The sequence below is a fragment of the Martes martes genome (genome assembly GCF_963455335.1).
Source record: "Martes martes genome assembly, chromosome: 3".
In the NCBI taxonomy this organism is placed as follows: domain Eukaryota; kingdom Metazoa; phylum Chordata; class Mammalia; order Carnivora; family Mustelidae; genus Martes; species Martes martes.
The window spans coordinates 123,430,179-123,450,958 of record NC_137890.1 but is presented as its reverse complement, the minus strand read 5'-3'; the positions used below and the strand labels follow the sequence as shown (position 1 = coordinate 123,450,958).

Sequence of the window (20,780 nt, the reverse complement as noted above, 5' to 3'; positions counted from 1 at the left end):
ATCGTAGTACAGAATCTTAATTACTGCATTTATTTGCAAAATTTCCTCCAAACTTTTTTTTTTTAACTACCAGCAAAGAGGTATTTATTTTGCTGACTAAGTTAAACATAAATGTAAAGCAACATTCAACATCTTACCAGTTTGATTTTTTAAATGGAAGAAATCTACTTAATGCTTCTCTATTTCCACCCAACTGCCCTTTACCATCCCAGCTCTCCTCACACTATCTTCTTTCTGCTTCTCCTATGTCAAAAAGTATTTAAACTCCAAACCTAAAACCTTCCTTCTTGCCTCCCTGCAATGTGGCCTTTTGTCAAAGCCACCAAGTTCATCTGTCAGAGTTGTGTAAATCTGAGCTATAATTACAAATATGAATTAAGTTCAACTTCTTTCTTACAGTTCTCTGTCCAGTGTAAATTAAAATATGAGGTATGTCACCAAATTCTATATTCTTGTCAACCCAACTCAGCTGAGACTGGTAATATCCCCAATACACTCTTGGAGTCCCTACAGATGTCTCTGCTCTCATCAAAGAATTTCTCCTAGGAGAGTAGCAAGCTCAGCTTCATCTGAATTTGGTCCCCAGGGACACACTCTTCTATTCAGTAGTGGCACTGAGCTTCCACTTGCCAGAAGCATTAAAATTGAGTCAAAGCACTTAGTTGACATGATAGAACCTTCTGGAAATCACAGCTTTTTCAACCATGTACCCCTCACTTTGGAATTTTTGGTTAGGGTAACTTCCCAGTAGTAGCATTTGCTAATAATTTAACTAACATATTATCCCCATGACATGGTTAAAAGTCACCAGGAATTGGGGCAGAAGATCCAAATGCTGGTTCTGGCACAAGTCTCAGTGAGAAGGTAAAATGTACATTATAGGGGTGTATTGTGAATTGTCAGTTAAATAATAGACATCATATTCTCACCCATAATGACCCCCAACTAGTCCATTATCCATCTCCTTGGTAAGGAAATACCTTCTCTTTCTTGCACTGGGCCATACATTTGGATAATGGAGTGCTTGTAGGACTGAGGAGTCATTTCAGGGGCCACCTCACACCACACAGAGCCACTGTTCCCTTCCCCACAGGCCCTGCGATGGACCTGCTCCGCCATGTCTCATAGCCACTTATTGTGAGGTGGGAGGTCTTTCCACATCAATGGTAAAGGTTATTTTTTTTTCTTCTCCCTCTTTTACAGGGTACATGGTATCCCTCCATGTAGTCCAGACTTATATTACTCAGGATTAGAAAGGTACCATAAAAAGATTAATGCAAAAATATTATATCTTATGTAACATAAATTCTTATTAACATAGAACATGCTTTTCTCCTTCTCTCTAGGTTTTATCTCATGTCACTCATGGTCAACAATTTGCTTTTCATTCCAATCATATTCCTAAGGTAAGATCAATTATTTGACGTCACTTTCCTGACCTTTTTTTTTTTTAAAGTTACTTGTAATAAAGTTATAACTACAAATATAATAAAGTTATAATAAAAGACAAACACATAACCAAACATAGCTTAATGAAAACTAAAGCTAATGTCTGCTATATTTACATATAGATTACAGAGAAATAAATACATAGAAATTATTTCCATCATCAATAGCAGTTGCTAGGTTTAGAAAATATTTTGTGCATGTAGGGATTACTGTAGCACAAAATATTTCAGTTTTCTTCCCTCTCTTCCTCAATGCTGACCTTATTCACATCCCTAGTGAGCAGACTAAAGTCAATTCAGACTCGGAAAGGCATTGATCAGTAGATTACACACAATAAAATTTTCAACTTTTATTTTTAAATGTTAAATTTACTGCAGGCTGATCAAGAAAAATTAAAATGACTTCTTTAAACATGCAATATTTAAAATTGGAAAATTTTGGCTTATAACTAATATTTTTTTAAGTTGCAAAAGCATTTCATGAAGACGTTGCCTGTTTCAAATATTGAATAAGATCTTCTCTCTCACTCTTCTTTTTAAGACCAGCAAAGACCATTTTAGTTCCAGGGATATATTTCTTTGGGTTCTCCAAATATTCCATCAGAGTTTCCTCTCCCCAGATAACACCTATAAAGGTGAAAATAAGTTTTAAGTTTGTGTAGTTATATTTGTAAGGCTTACTTTCTGATGTGACCTATATATGTGAACAAAAGATTACTCTTGGATTCAAAAGGAAGACTCATTATTGGGAATACTTACAATTTCTGACCTATAAGAGAATTCTAAAATTAGTCTTTGGTGCTCTACTCTTCCAGTTCCCTATAGAAATCTAATATCCACATGCTGTTCAGCATGACACAAAGTACACCAATAAACTGCCAACCTAGACATGTTGGACCTAAACAGTATCCCATCCTCCTACAATCACAGAGTTCCTTCTAGAAGAGATCTTAGAAATTAATCCAACCCCTCACTTTTCAGATGAGTAAATGATCCAAACAGAGGAGAATAATTTGCCCTAAGAGAAAAGATGACTTAAAGTCAAGAATCTGTGACTGCTAACTCATATTTTCATGTTTTTTCTTCCAATAATTGCATGTTGCCTCTGTCCAAATCTCTTGTCAAAAAGCTATGATTTTAGGAAACCAGTTTTACAATGAGGGAAAGGTTGTCTCTTCCGTTTTTTCCTTTCTAAAACCAGTCAAAAAGAATATGGACAAAGAGAAACAAATGCTAACTCCACCTCTGATCAAATATTGAGGGAGCACCTATTACTTCAAACTTCATATAATCAGAAGACTACCAAAAACATAAAACCTGGACCAGAGTAAGAGGACACCTGTCACTAATGATCTCAAAAGAAGAGTTCTCCAAAGTAGATGATAAATTGTAAGGGGCAAATCATAGTCCTCTGGCCCAAAAAGAATATAGTGTATATGAGCTGACTGTGAAAGTCTCCCTAAATTCAATTTGACAGTATGGAGGGCCAGGGGAGCCAGGATTAAAGAATAAACATAGACATGCCACTTTAAAAGAAGCATTCTACCTTTTGATTTTCATTTGCATGGAATATCTTTTTCCATCCCTCCACTTTCAGTCTGTGTATGCCCTCACATCTGAGTCTCCTGTAGGCAGTATATAAATAGGTCTTGATTTTTTTTTATTCATTCAGTCACCCTATTGTGGGTGCCTTTTAACCTACAGAGCCACCCAGGCACCCTGTGGGTGCCTCTTAAATGGAGCATTTAGTCCATTTATATTTAAAAGTAATTACTGATAGGGTATGTACTTATGGCCATTTTGTTAACTTTTCTGATTGTTTTTGTAAATCTCTTCTATTCCTTCCTTCTCTTGTTCTCCTCCCTAGTAGTGTGATGGCTTTCTTTAGTGTTACACTCGGATTCCTTTCTCTTTATTATTTTATATAGCTATTATTGGTTTTTGATTTGTGGTTACCTTTAAATTCATACATAACAGCTTATGTGCATAGCAATCTATATAAAGTTGATGGTTCTTTAAGTTTAAACACTCTAAAAACACTAAATTTTTAATCCCCCCTCCATGTTTTATGTATACAATGTCATATTTTATCTTTTTATTTTGTGTATCCCTTGGATAGATGTAGATATAACTGATTTTACTACTTTTGAGTTTTAACCTCCATACCACACTTAAAAATGATTAACCTACTGCATTAACTATAAGGCAAAGGAAACAAAAGCGAAAATGAACTTTTGGGACCACATCAAGATAAAAGCTTCTGCACAGCAAAGGAAACAGCCAACAAAACAAAGAGGCAACCCACAGAATGGGAGAAGATATTTGCAAATGACACTACAGACAAAGGGCTGATATCCAAGATCTATAAAGAACTCCTCAAACTTGACATACACAAAACAGATAATCATGTCAAAAATGGGCAGAAGACAGGAACAGACACTTCTCCAAAGAAGACATACAAATGGCTAACAGACACATGAAAAAATGTTCATCATCATTAGCCATCAGGAAGATTTAAATCAAAACTATATTGAGATACCACCTTACATCAGTTAGAATGGCCAAAATTAACAAGACAGTAAAAAACAAGTGCTGGGGAGGATGTGGAGAAAGGGGAACTTTCTTACACTGTTGGTGGGAATGTAAGTTGGTGCAGCCACTTTGGAAAACAGTATAGAGATTCCTTAAGAAATTAAAAATAGAGCTTCCCTATGACCCTGCAATTGCACTATGGGGTATTTACCACAAAGATACAGATGTTGTGAAAAGAAGGGCCATCTGTACCCCAATGTTCATAGCAGAAATGATCACAGTCGCCAAACTGTGGAAAGAACCAAGATGCCCTTCAACGGATGAATGGATAAAGAAGATATGGTCCATAGATACAATGGAGTATTATGCCTCCATCAGAAAGGCAAACACCCAAATTTGTATCAACATGGACGGGACTGGAAAAGATTATGCTGAGTGAAATAAGTCAAGCAGAGAGAGTCAATTATCATATGGTTTCACTCAGATGTGGAGCATAAGGAATAAGACGGAGGACATTGGGAGAAGGAGACGAGAAGTGAGTTGGGGGAAATCGGAGGGGGAGACAAACCATAAGAGACTGTGGACTCCGAGAAACAAACTGAGGGTTTTGGAGGGGAGGGGAGTGGGGCGGGTGGGTGAGCCTGGTGGTGGGTATTATGGAGGGCATGTATTGCATGGAGCACTGCGTGTGGTGCATAAACAATGAATTTTGGAACCCTGAAAAAAATAAAATAAAATAAAATAACTATATTTTCTTTTAACCGTGAAATTTTTTCCTTTCATAATTTTCTTACTTTTAGTTATGGCCTTTTCTTTCCAGTTAAAGAATTTCCTTTAATATTTTTTTATAAAGCTGGTTTTTGTTTGGGAAATTCTATCTCTCCTTCTGAATGATAACTTTTCAGGGCAGAATATTCTTGGTTGTAGGTTTTTTCCTTTCAGCACATTGAATACATTGAATACACTTCTGGCCTGCAAAATTTCTCCTAAGAAAAGAGCTGATAACCTTATGGCATTTCCCATATACATAACTTTTCTTTTTTTCTTGCTGCTTTAAAAAAAAATCTCTTTATCAGTACTTTTTGCCATTTCAGTTATTGTGTGTCTGGGTGTGGACCTCCTTGGGTTCATCTTGTTAGGGTCTTCTGTGCTTCCTGGATCTGAATGTCTGTTTCCTTCCCCCAGATTAGGGAGATTTTCAGCTATTATCTCTTCAAATAAGTTTTCTGCACCTTTTCTTTCTCCTCTTTCTGGAATCCCTACAAAGCAAATGTTATTATGCTTGATGATGTCACAGAGATCCCTTTACCTATTCTCATTTTTTGTTTTTCTTTCATCTTTTTGCTGTTCAGCTTCATGGCTTTCCATTATTCTGTCTTCCAGATCACTGTTAGTTCCTCTGCCTCCTCTAATATGCTCTTGATTTCCTCTAGTGTATTTTTTATTTCAATTATTAAATTCTTCACCTCTGATTGATTCTTTTATATTTTATATCTTTGTTGAAGTTGAGGCTCCTAAAGTTAAGCCCCATTTATTTTCAAAGCCAGATGTTGTGGGGATTTGTCTTCCAGTTTGAAGACAACCTTGTGCCAGGGTTGCCTGGTATGGATTCTGATCCTCTTGCTTCTCTGTACTTGTGATGTTTCTCCTATTGCATGATGGGGGTTTGGTTCTCAATCATGTTTTCACCCCTTCTTTCACAACCGTTTTGATGTGGCCCTCTTTCTATGATTAGTCATGGGAGGTCTTTTCTGCCAGTCTTCAGGTCATTTTCAGAGTTAGTCACACAGTATATTATCTCAGTGTGTCCACATGGATGAGGTGAGCTCAGGATCCTCCCACCTTCCTAAGACTTCCTGAATTTGGCCTTTTAAAATTCCATATATAAATGATATTACACAGTATTTTTTTCTCTAACTTATTTCACTCAGCATAATGCCTTCAAGGTTCATCCAAGTTTTTGCAAATGGCTGGATTTCCTTCTTTCTCATTGCTGAATATTCCATTTTATATATTTATCACATCTTTCTCCATTCATCTATTGACAAACACTTGGCTTGTTTCCATAGCTTGGCTATTAAAAATAATGCGGCAGTGAACTTGGGATGCATATATCTCTCCCAGATTCTATATTCGTTTCCTTTGGATACGTACCCAGAGATGACATTACTGGATCATATGATAGTTATTTTTACTTTTTAATGAATCTCCACACTGTTTTCCATAGTGGCTGCCCCAATTTACATTTCTACCACCAGTTCACAAGTGTTTCCTTTTCTCCACATCTTTGCCAACACTTCTTATTTCTTGTCTTTCTGATGAAAGCAATTCTAACAGGCATGAGGTGATATCTCACTGCGGTTTTGATTTGCATTTCTCTGACAATTAGTGATGCTGAACACCTCTTCATGTACCTGTGGTCGAATTATATGTCCTCTTTGGGAAAATATTCAGTTCCATTGCCGACTTTTTAATTGGTTCGTTTTTTCACTATTGCGTTGTATCCATTCTGTATATATTTTGAACATCAACCCTTTATCAGATACATAATTCACAAATATTCTCTCCCATTCTATAGGCTGCTTTCTCATTTGTTGACTATTTATTTTGCTGTGCAGTAGCTTTTTTTTTTTTAAGATTTTATTTATTTATTTGTCAGAGAGAGTGAGCACAGGCAGACAGAGAGGCAGGTAGAGGCAGAGGGAGAAGCAGGATCCCTGCTGAGCAAGGAGCCCGATGTGGGATTCCATCCCAGGACCCTGGGATCATGACCTGAGCCAAAGGCAGCCGCTTAACCAACCGAGCCACCCAGGCGTCCCTGTGCAGTAGCTTTTTAGTTTGATGCAGTCCCACTTAATAACTGTTCTTGTTGCTTGTGCTTATGGTGTCAATATCCAGAAGATTATTACAAAGAGCAATGTCAAGGAGCTTTTTCCCTATGTTTTCTTCTAGAAGTTTCACAGTTTCAAGTCTTATATTTAATATACTTAAGTCTCTAATCCATTTCAAGTTAATTTTTATGAGTGGTGTAATATAGGGATTCAATTAGATTCTGCTACTTATTATGTAAACAGTAGAACAAATAGTAATATTATATCCCCAAATCAGTCACCAATAGTATTTAAACAATCTTAGAGAAGTTTTATTACTAATTTTTAAATAATGTTAAAGACAAGCCTTCTATCCAGCTTTTAATCTTTGACAACAATCTACAATAAAAGATATATTTGTAATCTGTTTTTTTTTTTAAAGATTTTATTTATTTGAGAGAGAAAGTGATCACAAGCGGGGGGAAGAGGTAGAAGGAAAAGCAGACACCCCGCTGAGCAGGGAGCCTGATGTGGGACTCGATCACAGGACTCTGGGATCATGAACTGAGCTAAAGGCAGATGCTTAGCTGACTGAGCCACTCAGGTGCTCTGTAATCAGTTTTTTTTTTTTTAAGATTTTATTTATTTATTTGACAGAGAGAGAAAGATCACAAGTAGGCAGAGAGGCAGGCAGAGGGAGGAGGGGAAGCAGGCTCCCTGCTGAGCAGAGAGCCCGATGCAGGGCTCAATCCCAGGACCCTGAGATCATGACCTGAGCCGAAGGCAGAGGCTTAACCCACTGAGCCACCCAGGCGCCCCTGTAATCAGTTTTAATATTATTTCTAGTCAATGCTAACAAGCAATAAAACCCTCAAAATACTGGGAATTAGAGAAATAAATATTACCTTATAACCAGTCTATAAACAACAAAAGTTGACTGCTCTTGTAATATGATAACAAAATAATAAAATAACACTATAGAAAAATATTACTTTAAAAACTACAGAACCGGGACACCTGGGTGGCTCAGTTGGTTAAGCGGCTGCCTTCGCTCAGGTCATGATCCCAGCGTCCTGGGATCGAGTCCCACATCGGGCTCCTTGCTCCGCAGGGAGCCTGCTTCTCCCTCTGCCACTCTGTCTGCCTGTGCTCACTCTCTCTCTCTCTCTCTGACAAATAAATAAATAAAATCTTTAAAAAAAAAAAAACTACAGAACCATACAAATTGAAATAATAAATCCAAGTTTCAGACTGATTTATTCAATATTCTATCAACTAGAAATCTTATTGCAATAAATGCAAGTGAAATTTGACCCTAACTGCCTGAATTTGAACAGACTCCATAGTCCCCACAATTCTGTCCTCACTTTAGACACCAGGTACAAGTCTGGGCTCCCAGGCCATCCCAAATTCTAACCAACTGGTTATAAATTTGAAGGTTCCTTGGACCCCCTGGTTGATAATTTGCTAGAAAAATACAGACCTAAGAAAAACACTATATTTAGTTACACTTTTGACATAAAGGATACAATTTAGGACAGGGAGATAAAGAGACCCATATGATGAAGTCTGGGAAAGTTCCCAAACGCAGAGCTTCTGGGTCCTGTCCCTAGGGAATCCAGACTCATCACTCTTCTAGTCATTGATGTGCCCACCAACCAGGAAGCTCAAACAGAACTTTTATTTGGGTTTCCTTACATAAGATGCCTATTGAATCATTAGCCATGTGACAAACTGAATCCCCAGCTCCTCTTCCCTAACCCTGGAGGTTGGACTGATAACTCAACTAGCCCAAAGCTCTAAGTCTCTAATCACACAGTTGGTCTTTCAATCTTGGCCACTCCCATCCTTAAACTATCTAGGAGCTTACCATAAGTCATCTTATTAGCATAAACTCAGGTTGTGGTCCAAGGGCCCAAACTTAAATAAAAGAGACACTCCTTTCACTTGGGAAATTCTAAGGTTTTAGAGATTCCCTTCTAGGAACCCAGGACAAAGACCAGACAAATTCTTTATTATAGAATACCTGTTAACCACACTTTTAAAAAAGATTTTATTTGGGGCACCTGGGTGGCTCAGTGGGTTAAAGCCTCTGCCTTCGGCTCGGGTCATGATCTCGGGGTCCTGGGATCGAGCCCTGCATCGGGCTCTCTGCTCCGCAGGGAGCCTGCTTCCTCCTCTCTCTCTGCCTCTCTGCCTACTTGTGATCTCTGTTAAATAAATAAATAAAATATTTTTTAAAAAGATTTTATTTATTTATTTGACAGAGAGAGAGAGAGATCACAAGAAGGCAAAGAGGCAGGCAGAGAGGAGGAAGCATGCTCCCTGCTGAGCAGAGAGCCCCATGCGGGGCTTAATCCCAGGACCCCGAGATCATGACCTGAACCAAAGGCAGAGACTTAATCCACTGAGCCACCCAGGCACCCCTTTTAATCACATTTTTGCACATACTAAACACAATGATATTGTGTTAATAATAATTACATTGATATTTAAAGATTCTGAAGCACCCTTGACCAAAGATTAAATTTTATTCTATTTTATTTTAAGTATTTTACCAATTATCTATGTATTTTACATGTATATAAGGTCCTTTATTATGGATGTTCCTTGAATAAGGATACATTGTAGTCTTAACCTCTAGTACCTCAGAATGTGGCTTTATTTAGAAATAGGATCATTGCAGATGTGATTAGTTAAGTTGAAATGAGGTCATACTGTAGTAGGATGGGCTCCCAATCTAATATGATTGGTATCCTTATAAGACAGCCCATGTAAAGACAGAGACACACATGATCATGAAAGGACCAAAAATGGAGTTTTGCAGCCGAAGGCCCAAAACACCAAGATGACTGGCAAACTACCAGAAACTAGTTAGAAACAAGGAAGGATTGCCCTACAGGTTTCAGAGAGAGCGTGGTCTGCCAACACCTTGATTTTGCACTTCTAGCCTCTATAACTGTGAAACCATAAATTTCTGTTATTTTAAGCCAGTTGATTTATAATATTTTGTTACAGGAGCCCTAAGAAATTAATATAGTCCTCAAATTCTTACCATATATTCCCCCCCTCCACTCCATCCTTGTTTGCTCTGAAACCCAAGAAAAGTCTAGGGACCAACAACTTCCCCAGCTCTCCATCCTAATAAAGTGTATTGCTCTCAACATTTCAGAAAGATGAAAAGCATTTTCTTTTCACATAAAAAAAGCTGTGAAAATCCTACATGTGCTAATTTTGTTTTAACTAAACCATTTGACTATAAACAGGTCCCTTTCCCTAATATTCTACATAACAAAAATTTCACTATACCTCACCTATCTGTAGAATAGGACCTGACAATTAGCTTTTTCAACTATAATACAAATGCCTGGCATTAAGTGGTTTTTTTTGTTTGTTTGTTTGTTTGTTTGCCAAGGCATCTACTTCAAACACATCCAGTCTGAATAAACACACTGCCAGTTACATGAGTAGATAGAGCCAAGTTTCCCCACAATGAACTTTCCCCCCCTCTTTTTTAAAGAAGGCTCTGGTAGACCTCGATAACTACATTTGAGGACTGTTTTTCCCTTCCCATGCTTCAATTACCACTCTTATGTTTTAAATTCACCATTAAAGAATGTACCTGTGAAAGAATGTACTTGCTTTTACTCCGATAAAAGCAAAACACCAGGTCTCCTCACTAGCTCCCTCTCACTCTCTCTCTCTTTTCCTTTCAACCTCACTATGTGGTCCCAGGCATGTCATGTAACCTCCAGGACTTGTGAGTAAAAAATTTTTCTTTTCAAAGTTCCCTGATGGTTGATAGTAGGGTGCGTCTTTCAATCATAATGAGAACCACAAGGTCTGGTCTAGCCACAACATTGACTTTGGTTGGGGAAGTATCTGTAGGGGTTTACTATAAGTAATATAGGCCCAGGTGAGTGTCCCCAGGCATTTCTAGTCATAACATCACTATAGATAGACTGAGACAAACCCAAAACACCATCTTGCTAGAAATATTAATACAGGTTAGAATAAGTAAAATCCCTCCTTTGACAAAATACAAGCTATTACATTTGCACCAAAATAATAATAATAATAATGCACAAAATGTCAACTCCCTTCATTAAACCCTTCTCCTCCAATATAGTCCACAGAGCTCAATTAAATAAACACCACACAGCACTATAAAACCCATTAAGAAATTTTAAAATACCAAATTCAAATCATGTCTGAAGAGAACTTACAGCAGCAATAATCTATATTTTAAACTTCTCCAAACACCAACACCAGACAAAGACACCACAAGAAACTACAAACCAATATCTCCTATCACTATAAATGCAAAATTCCTCAACAAAATACTAGCAAACTAAATCCAATTCACATTAAAGAATTACATACTATGACCAAATGGGATTTATCCTAGGAATGCAAGGATGGTTCAACATAAGAAAAACAATCAACACAATACATTAATAGAGCAAAAGGAAAAAGAATACATGATTATTTCAAAAGATGCAGGAAAAAATTTGACAAATTCCAACACCCTTTCGTGATATAAACACTCAATAAACTAAGAATAAAAGATAAGTTGCTTAACAAGAAAACAGGGATTTTTGGAAACTCCCAGCTAATACCATACCCAAGGTGAAAAGCTGAAAACTTTCCCCTAAGATCAGGGGCAAGACAGAGAGGCTCATTTTCACCAGTTCTACTCAGAATTCCACTAGAAGTCTTAGCCAGAGCAATTAGGAAAATCAAAAGCAATAAAAGCCATCCAAACTGGAAAGAAAGATGTAAACTACCTCTATCACAGATGATATGATTCTACATATAGAAAATCCTGAAGGAGCCACAAAAAATCTACCATAACTAATAAATTAATTCAGCAAAGCTTCAGGGAATAAGATCAACATACAAAAATCTGTTGTGTACTATATATAAGCAATGAACAATTTGAAAAAGAAATTAAGAAAACAGTTCTACTTATAATAGAAATTTAAAAGAATAAAATACTTAGGCAAAATTTAACCAAGGAAGTAAAAGACTTGTACACTGAAAATTATAAAGCATTTCTGAAAGAAATGAAAGGAGACTTAAATAAATGGACAAGCATCCCATGTTCATAGATTAGAATATTAATGTTGCTAAAATGGCAATACTCCTTGAAAAAATCCACAGATACAATGCAATCTCTATCAAAACTCCAAAGGCTCTTTTGCAGAAATGGGAAAGGTTATCCTCGAATTCACAGAACTGCAAAGGGCCCTGAATAGCCAAAACAATACTGAAAAAGAAAAACATAGCTGGAGGGCTCACACGTTCTAATTTTAAAACTTACCACAAAACTACAGTAATAAAAACTGTGGTGTTGTTATAAGGATAGATACATAGACAAATAGAATAGAATTGAATGTCCAGAAGCAAACCCTAACATATATGGCCAATTGAATTTCAACAAGGGTATCAAGACCATTCAACTAGGAAAGAATGTCTTTTCAAGAAATGGAGCAGGGTAACGATAACCACATGCACTTGATCTTTTTTTTTTTTTAAGATTTTATTTATTTATTTGACAGACAGAGATCACAAGTAGGCAGAGAGGCAGGCAGAGAGAGAGGGGGAGAAGTAGAGTCCCCGCTGAGCAGAGAGCCTGATACAGGACTCGATCCCAGGACCCTGAGATCATGACCTGAGCCGAAGGCAGAGGCTTTAAACCACTGAGCCACCCAGGTGCCCACATGCACTTGATCTTAACCAAAAGTCTGAGAAGTGATGGATAACGACATGCAAAAGAATGAAGTAGGTCTATTCCCTCACTCTCTATAGAAAATTAAGTACAAATGCAGCAAAAACCTAAATCTAAGGACCAAAACTATGAAACTAATTGAAGAAACATAAGGGCAAATCTTTATGACCTCAGATTTGGTGATGGATTCTTAGATTTGATGTCCCTCCCCAAAAATCAATAAAAATATAGATAAATTGACTTTATACAAATTAAAAACTTCTGTGAATCAAAGGACATTATCAAACAAATGAAGACAAACTACAAAAGAAGAGAAAATATTTGAAAATCACATATTTGATGAGAGATTAACGTCCAGAATACATAAAGAACTCTTAAACTCAACAATAAAAAAGACAAACAAGTCAAATAAAAAAGTAGGCAGAGGATACAAATAGACATTTTTCCAAATCTACAAATGGCCAACAAGTTGTTGAACAAAAAAATTTCATCTGAGTGAATTTAAGGACCAAATTGACTTTATTCAATGATTCATCAATCAGGCAGCATATAGAAAGGAATTCCAACAGGCTACAGAAAGAGAAAGGTTTTTAAAGATAGAACAAGGAAGTCATAAACAACAAGAAAGACTTATTTCAGACAAATTCACCTCCTTTAGGGGGACAAAAAGATCTTACTAGGTGGATTCCAGCACCGACCAGGAAATTCCAGACTAACCAGTTAAGATTACATTCCTGGGAAGAACTGAAACTACAATTAAGTTAGGTATTAAGCCCTGGTTTAATGTTGTGGGCCTAGTACAGGTGACTCTATTTTGGCTCTGTGGTTTTCTTTTTAACAAAGCATACTAAAACATGTTTAACAGCATCATTCATTAATGAAATGCAAAAAAATCATGAGATGCCACTTCACGCTTACTAAGATGGCAATTTTAAAAAGAAAAAGAAAATAACAAAGCATGGGAGAGGATACAGAGAAATAGGAATCTTGCATCACTGATGATAATGTAAAATGGTATAGCTACTGTGGAAAACAACTGCCTTTCCTCAAGAAGCTAAACATAGATTTAACAAATGACCCCCAACATATATATAGATATATATATCTTTACATATCGAAAAGAACTGAAAACAGGGACTCAAGCAAATTCTTATTCAAAAATATTCATAGCAGCATTATTCACAATAGGTGAAAGGTGGAAATAATCCAAATGTTCATCAACCAATAAATGTGTAAACAAATTGTGATATATACATTCAATTGAATATGATTAACCATAAAAAGGAATGAAGTACTGAGACAAGCTACAACTTCAATGCACCTTGAAAACATGCTAAGTGAAAGAAGCCAAACACAAAAGGTCATATTTTATGATTCCTTTTTATGAAATATGCAGAACAGGTGAATCCATAAAGAAAAGAAGCAGATCAGAGTTTGCAAGAGGTTAAGGGTAGGAGGAAATGGGGAGTGTTTATTAGATGTGCACAGGGGTTCTTTTCAAGCAACAAAAAAATTTTAAAACTACAGACAGGTGTTGATTATATAATACTGTAACTACACAAAATGTACTGCTTTGTACACTTCAAATTGGCTAATGTGTGAATTTCACTTCAATAAAAAGAATAAAAAGGAACAAAAATAAAATAAAATAAAAAAACTTTCCAAATAGTAGGATTGTAATGATCTGAAATTTGGGCCAGTTAGAAATGCTAGGCCTCCAAGAACAGTTCAAAATAGAGTTGCAATCTATTTAGAGTTGCACCCTATTTTTTGAAGTAAATGCTATGCATATATGGATGTATGGATGGATGTGTATATCCAGGAATAATAAAATTCTCTGCAAAGATATTATAGTTTTTCCCAGCCATTTTCAATTTCACACCTAAAATGCCTTCTCATTTTAACTGCCATCTACCTACTTTCCTCCAACAAAAAAGTCATTGAACATAATTTTTCAAACTATATAATATCCCTCCACTCTGCTAAGAATCACTACTACAAATAGAAAACTACCATTATGCCATTAAAATATGATTTGATCTTTTTAATTTAGCTCATGCTTTTTCTACATAAATGTGCTGCATAAAATAGAAATTCCTCATATAAATAAAAACCTATGCCATAGAGAATTGCTAATTCCTCTGATCAAAAAAAGACCAGTTATCTAAATATAGATCTTATAATATAAATCAATATTTCAGTAATATAAACATAAGGATTTCATTTTTTATGCTATAAACTAGGAAATTATTATAATATCAAATGAGGTGCTTTTCTTTCTTTGCTACAAAGTTTCCGGTTCTCTCCCACAACTGCCCAGGTTTTACCTTTGTTTTTGTTAGCATCTGAATAAGAAAATCCTGGTGCTTGTCCTGTTTTTCGTCCAAAAAGACCCCAGAGATTTGGACCAATCTTGTGTTTTCCACCTTTTTCCACTGTGTGGCACTGAGCACATTTTTGAATAAAGATCTTCTTGCCTGCTTCAGCATCTCCCATTTTGTTCTGCAACAAAACATTAAACCACAGTCCAAAAAAAATCTTGATTTGCAAAGCTGGGGAAAAAAAAATGCCAACACTTTGAAATGAATACTAATGATATTAAACAAAAACGTATTTAAAGTATGCATCCTTTTAAAGCCTGAGTGCTCAAAAACACAAACAGATTATAGCATCCAATTTTATAAAGACTTAATCATCTCATTTATCAGATTTATTTTAAATTTTGATTTATAGATAGTTCAGAAACTTATGGTATAAGCCTGGTTTTACTTCAGCCTTCAAACAACTATAGTAATTCATCTAGGTCAATTATATTCCACTTTTTTCTTTCCACTTCCAGAAAGCACATGTGCAAAAAACAATGCAAGGTTTCTAAGTCTAATTTGGCATCTCCTTGTTTAATAACAAGAATAGAACATTTCGTAAGTACTCATATGCCTGCAATAATAGCCTGTAAAATTAAATATCAAACAAGAGAATGAGGCCACAGCAGGTTATACATAACACGTAATTTCTCATTTACTTTATACTCTCAGCTATAAACACATCTAGCAGATTAGATTAAGCAGTATCTCAAAGCAATTGAATACCATTATTGAGTTCAGTCAGCAGTAGTACGTGTTTAACACTAATGTAGTGGAAAATACAGTTCCAAGCAGGGAAGATTTTATGATACAGTGATATATAAAATAAAATTTGTACAAAGATATTTTGGTTAATACTACCAAAAATTTTGTTGCATAACTAAGTAAGTGTCTCCTTCATCTAAAATTATGTAAAAACTAAAATAATTTTAAACTACATTAAAAAATGTAGTTTGAAATGCCAACAAATATAGTACCTAAGTTTTGTTTACCTGCTCTTTTTGTTTTTTTTTTTTTTAAGATTGTATTTATTTATTTGTAAGAGAGAGAGACAGAGAAAGTGTATGCAAGAGCAGGAGGAGTGGCAGGCAGAGGCAGAAGGAGAAGCAAGCTCCCTACCAAGCAAGGAGTGCAATGCGGGACTCAATCCCAGCACCCCTGGATCATGACCTGAGCCGAAAGAAGGCAGACACTTAACTGACTGAGCCGCCCAGGCGTCCCCTGCTCTTTTTATTTGAAAAATTAGATCATGGACAGTAGGTGTTGGGATGGATTTCAATATGAGATTGTATTACTATTAGAGAAATCATGAAAATAACCTAATTCCCTGACAGTACAGTTTGAAGCACATTTTTGCCTTTATAACTGTACTGAGAAATAAAAAATGTTTGGTTTATTCTGATAATATTGGAAAATATAATGTGTCTTAACTGAAGTGAGCTATTACTCAGAGAGGTCAGTACTTCCTATACAGTAACCTGCAAAATTAGTATCTCTCTAATTTCTTCTCTTTTTTTAATTGAGAGAGTGAGCACACAAGCATGAGCCACGGGAAAAGGGAGAGAGAAAGGGAGAAGCAGACTCCCCACTGAGCAGGGAGCCCAAAGCGAGGCTCAATCCCAGGCCCATGGAATCATGACCTGAGCTGAAGGCAGACACACCTAACTGACTGAGCTACTGAGGGGCTCTGGTATCTCCCTAATTTCTTTAAATCTATGTGGAAACCCAAAATAGTGTCAATAATCCACTTAAAGGGAAGACAGAAATTTTCTTTGGGCAGACTAACAACTAAGTCTTAATCAATGTTTTAGGTCTGATAAAAAGCAGAGTAAAAAAACTCATTTATCCAGAAGAAGCTTACTTTTAAATTCCAAACTTCACTCAAAACACTGCATTCAATTTCTACTTAAATGAGTTCTATCAGTTCACGTATAGGTACAGAATTCACTGAACCTTTGAACAGGGGCCATTAAGAAACTTTAGTCACAAATACAAATTTTTGGACTTTAGCAAAATGCATTCACAATAATCATAAAGTCCATATCATACAAATAGGAAATGTCATCTAAGTACTGTTAAAGAATCATTTCCAATTTTTATATAAAGCAAAACAATCAGATTGAGTCTTATACCTATTAAATGTTATGGATAATTCAAGAAACCAGACATTTGTTTAAAAGAAAAAAAATCCTCTTTCCCCAAATAGATTTCACATACAATTCTCTTATTAGAAAATGTCTATTGTCACTGTTCAAACTACCAATATTTACCATGTGAAGACACTGACTGCTGCCATCTTTAATCACAGTTATGTAAGTACATATGACCATCTGCAAAGTGCACTAAAACCAGTAAATTCAGCAGTGATAGCAAGGGATGGGGGCAGGAAGACTAGGAAGGATAGCAAGCGAGTCAATTTTATCCTATAATCATCTGGCACTCTAACAATATTTCGTTATTAAGAAGAAATATAAACCTCTTCAACCTTAGCCACAACAACTTCTATCTAGACATGTCTCCAAAGGGAAGTGAAACAAAAGCAAAAGGAACTATTGGGACTTCAACAAGATAAAAAGCTTTTGCACAGCAAAGGAAACAGTCAACAGAACCAAAAGACGACCTACAGAATGAGAGAAGATATTTGCAAATAACATATCAGATAAAGAGCTAGTATCCAAAATCTATAAAGAACTTATCAAACTCAACATCCAAAGAACAAATAATCCAATCAGGAAATGGTCAGAAGACATGAACAGACCTTTCTCCAAAGAAGACATATGAACAGACATATGGAAAAATGTTCAACATCACTTGGCATCAGGGAAATATAAATCAAAACCACAATGAGATACCACCTCACACCAGTCAGAATGGGTAAAATAAATAAGTCAGGAAGCAACAAATGTTGGTGAGGATATAGACAAAGGGGAACCCTCTTACACTGCTGGTGGGAATGCAAGCTGGTGCAGCCACTCTGGAAAACAGTATGGAGATTCCTCATAAAGTTAAAAATAGAGCTACCCTACAATCCAGAAAGTACACTACAGGGTATTTACCCCAAAGATACAAATGATCTGAAGGGGCACACACACCCCAATGTTTATAGCAGCAATATCCACAATAGCCAAACTATGGGGAAAGTCCCGATGTCCATCGATAGATGAATGGATAAAGAAAATGTGAGATAGGTATAGATATAGATATAGATATAGATATAGATATAGATATAGATATAGATATAGACATAGATAGATATATAATGGAATACTACTCGGCCATCAAAAAATAAAATCTTGCCATTTGCAATGACATGGATGGAATCAGAGGCTATTATGCTGAGCGAAGTAAGTCAATCAGAGAAAGACAATTATCATATGATCTCACTGATATGTGGAATTTAAGAAACAAAACAGAAGATCATAGGGGAAGAGAGGAAAAAAATAACAAGATGAAACCAGAGAGGGTAACAAATCATAAGGGACTCTTAATCATAGGAAACAAACGAGGGTTGCTGGAGGAGGGAGGTGGACTGGGTGATGGACATTAAGAGGGCATATGATGCAATGAGCACTGGGTAGTATGTAAGACTGATGAATCATAGGCCTGTACCTCTGGAAAAAAAAATTAATAGAAGAAAAAAAGATGAGAATAGTACATAATAAAGATATTGTTTCATGAAAAAAAGAAGAAATATAATGTCGTACACCTAAAATTTGTATAATGTTACATGCCAATTTTATCTCAATAAATAAAAATTTTCTTAAAAAATATTTTTGCGTATTTCTCACTGAAATAGGCAAAGATATGACACCTGGTATGAGAATGATCACTCTTCCAAGAATGAAGTAATTCTAATGATAAATAGGATAAGAGTAGCAAACACTTATGCATGCTTCTGTGGGCCAGGCATAGCTAAGCGCTTTATATATTATTAATGCATTTATTCCTCAGACCAGCCATGTGAGATAGATACCATTAATATCTCTGTTTTTACAGCTGAGGAAAATGAGGCACACAAGTTAAGCGGCTTTAAGTCACAAGCTGGTGAGAAATGGAGAGAGATGGTGAAAAGTAAGAGGAAGAACAATTTTCAATCTCTTTTAATTTTAACAATTCCCTTTTAGGAACAAACTAAGTAACCTTGGGTTGAACAAAATGTTTGACACACTGCAGATGCTTAAAGAGAAGTAAGTAAAATGCTCTTCAGTGTTGGTACATACCACTGCCACCTCCAATTTTGCCCGGAAAAGGGGGATGTGGTAAGAACAATCAAGGCACCAATAAAGCTTTCAAGATTTACAAAACCCACATAATTGGAAGCAATAAAAGTGGGAGGAAGAACTCACTGGAATAACTGGAGGATGAATACTACACAGACTAAAAGATAAAGTGGAATTCTGCTGTTGCAGCGGAAGTGGAATGCATCAGAACGATGTGACCGTGGGTAAATGTCTATGAACCCCCTCTATCCCCCACCCAGCCACCCAAACACAGATGTCCACAGCCTTTCCCTCTTCAAATCTGCTGTGCCCGAATCCCTAAACTGGAGTAAGAATCCCGCTTTCCAAACTGCCAGTCTCACAGTCCTTCTTGCCACCACTCCCACTTGGAGGCTGATTTCTGCCAACCGTGGGCGGAAGGCTCTGCCCCGAATCGGTTCCACACAGAAATCATAAAAGCTGCAGACAGGCCCCTCACTAGAAATAGTTTTATGCTGCACTTAGGGACACGTAGACCCCAGCAGGAGGGCTAAAGGGAGCCTGTTAGATAGTCCTTTCTGAGTAAACCCCAGCCCAAATTGCTCTGGCCCATAACCAGGGCTTAGATCACATGGTTGCCAGGCCCACTACTTCCCAGCCAATTCTGTACCTACCAGAGGTCAGCGGCTCCACCCACCACCTCCCCGGGGAAACTCTAAGTAGTCACCAGGCCTATCTATGTCAGGCCAGAGCCTGAGCTGCAAGTTTGGGGTTGGCGATCCCAGAGCAATGCCTCAAACACCTGCACTGGAAGCCCAGCCCAGCATGTGCTTCCGGTGGACGCCAGCCAATAGCAGGCCAGGCTCCATCCGCACTGCTGATTGGCTCCCAGATCCCGCAAGTTGGCAATTCTCTCAGGAGCTTGAAGACGGTCTTGCTGGGCAGTTGCAGGCTGAAGGGAAACTGACTAAGTGAATGTCTAAGTGAATGACTAAGTGAATGTCCTTTGAGCACAGCAGCCCCAGGAGCATCTTTTATTTGTTTAGCTTTTGCCTAACCAAAGAGCTAAATTATCTATGCATATTGACCGCGTGTCCCAGTTCTTGCTTGAAGCAGGAACTCAACGTTTTATGAATGGTCCATTAGCATGTGATTTTAGGAATCATATCGTGTCAACAAAAGAATAAAACAAATAGGATGGGCAAGGCACTGTGCCAAGCAACTTGGACAAACACTGAACTGCAGCTCCAATTTTCTGAGTTACAATTCATTTGGGACAAGATTTAAATACTTTGGGGCGCCTGGGTGGCTCAGTGGGTTAGGCCTCTGCCTTCAGCTGAAGTCATGATCTTAGGGTCCTGGGATCAAGCCCCACGTTGGGCTCTCTGCTCCTCAGGGAGCCTGTTTCCCCCTCTCTCTCTGCCTGCCTCTCTGCCTACTTGTGATCTCTCTCTGTCAAATAAATAAATAAAATCTTAAAAAAAAAAAAGTTAAATCATTATGGGGTGCCTGGGTGGCTCAGGTCATGATCCCACGGTCCTGGGATGGAGCTCTGCATCCGGCTCCCTGCTCAGTGGGAAGCCTGCTTCTCCCTCTCATACTCCCCCTGCTTGTGTTTCCTCTCTCACTGTGTCTCTCTCTGTCAAATAAATACATAAAATCTTTTTTAAAAAGTTTATCATTATAAATGAGCTACA

The 20,780-nt window shown here is 37.1% G+C and overlaps 1 protein-coding gene across 1 annotated transcript; it reads right to left on the bottom strand.

Annotated features, from left to right (window-relative positions):
- Nucleotides 1–1,926: 1,926 nt before the first annotated feature.
- LOC308339856 (cytochrome c, testis-specific) lies at nucleotides 1,927–15,017 on the bottom strand (the record flags this gene model as incomplete). Its single annotated transcript, XM_080798839.1, has 2 exons — nucleotides 1,927–2,075; nucleotides 14,849–15,017. 2 exons carry the CDS (start codon nucleotides 15,015–15,017, stop codon nucleotides 1,927–1,929), a joined length of 318 nt encoding a protein of 105 aa, XP_080654965.1.
- Between the last annotated feature and the right edge of the window lie 5,763 nt (nucleotides 15,018–20,780).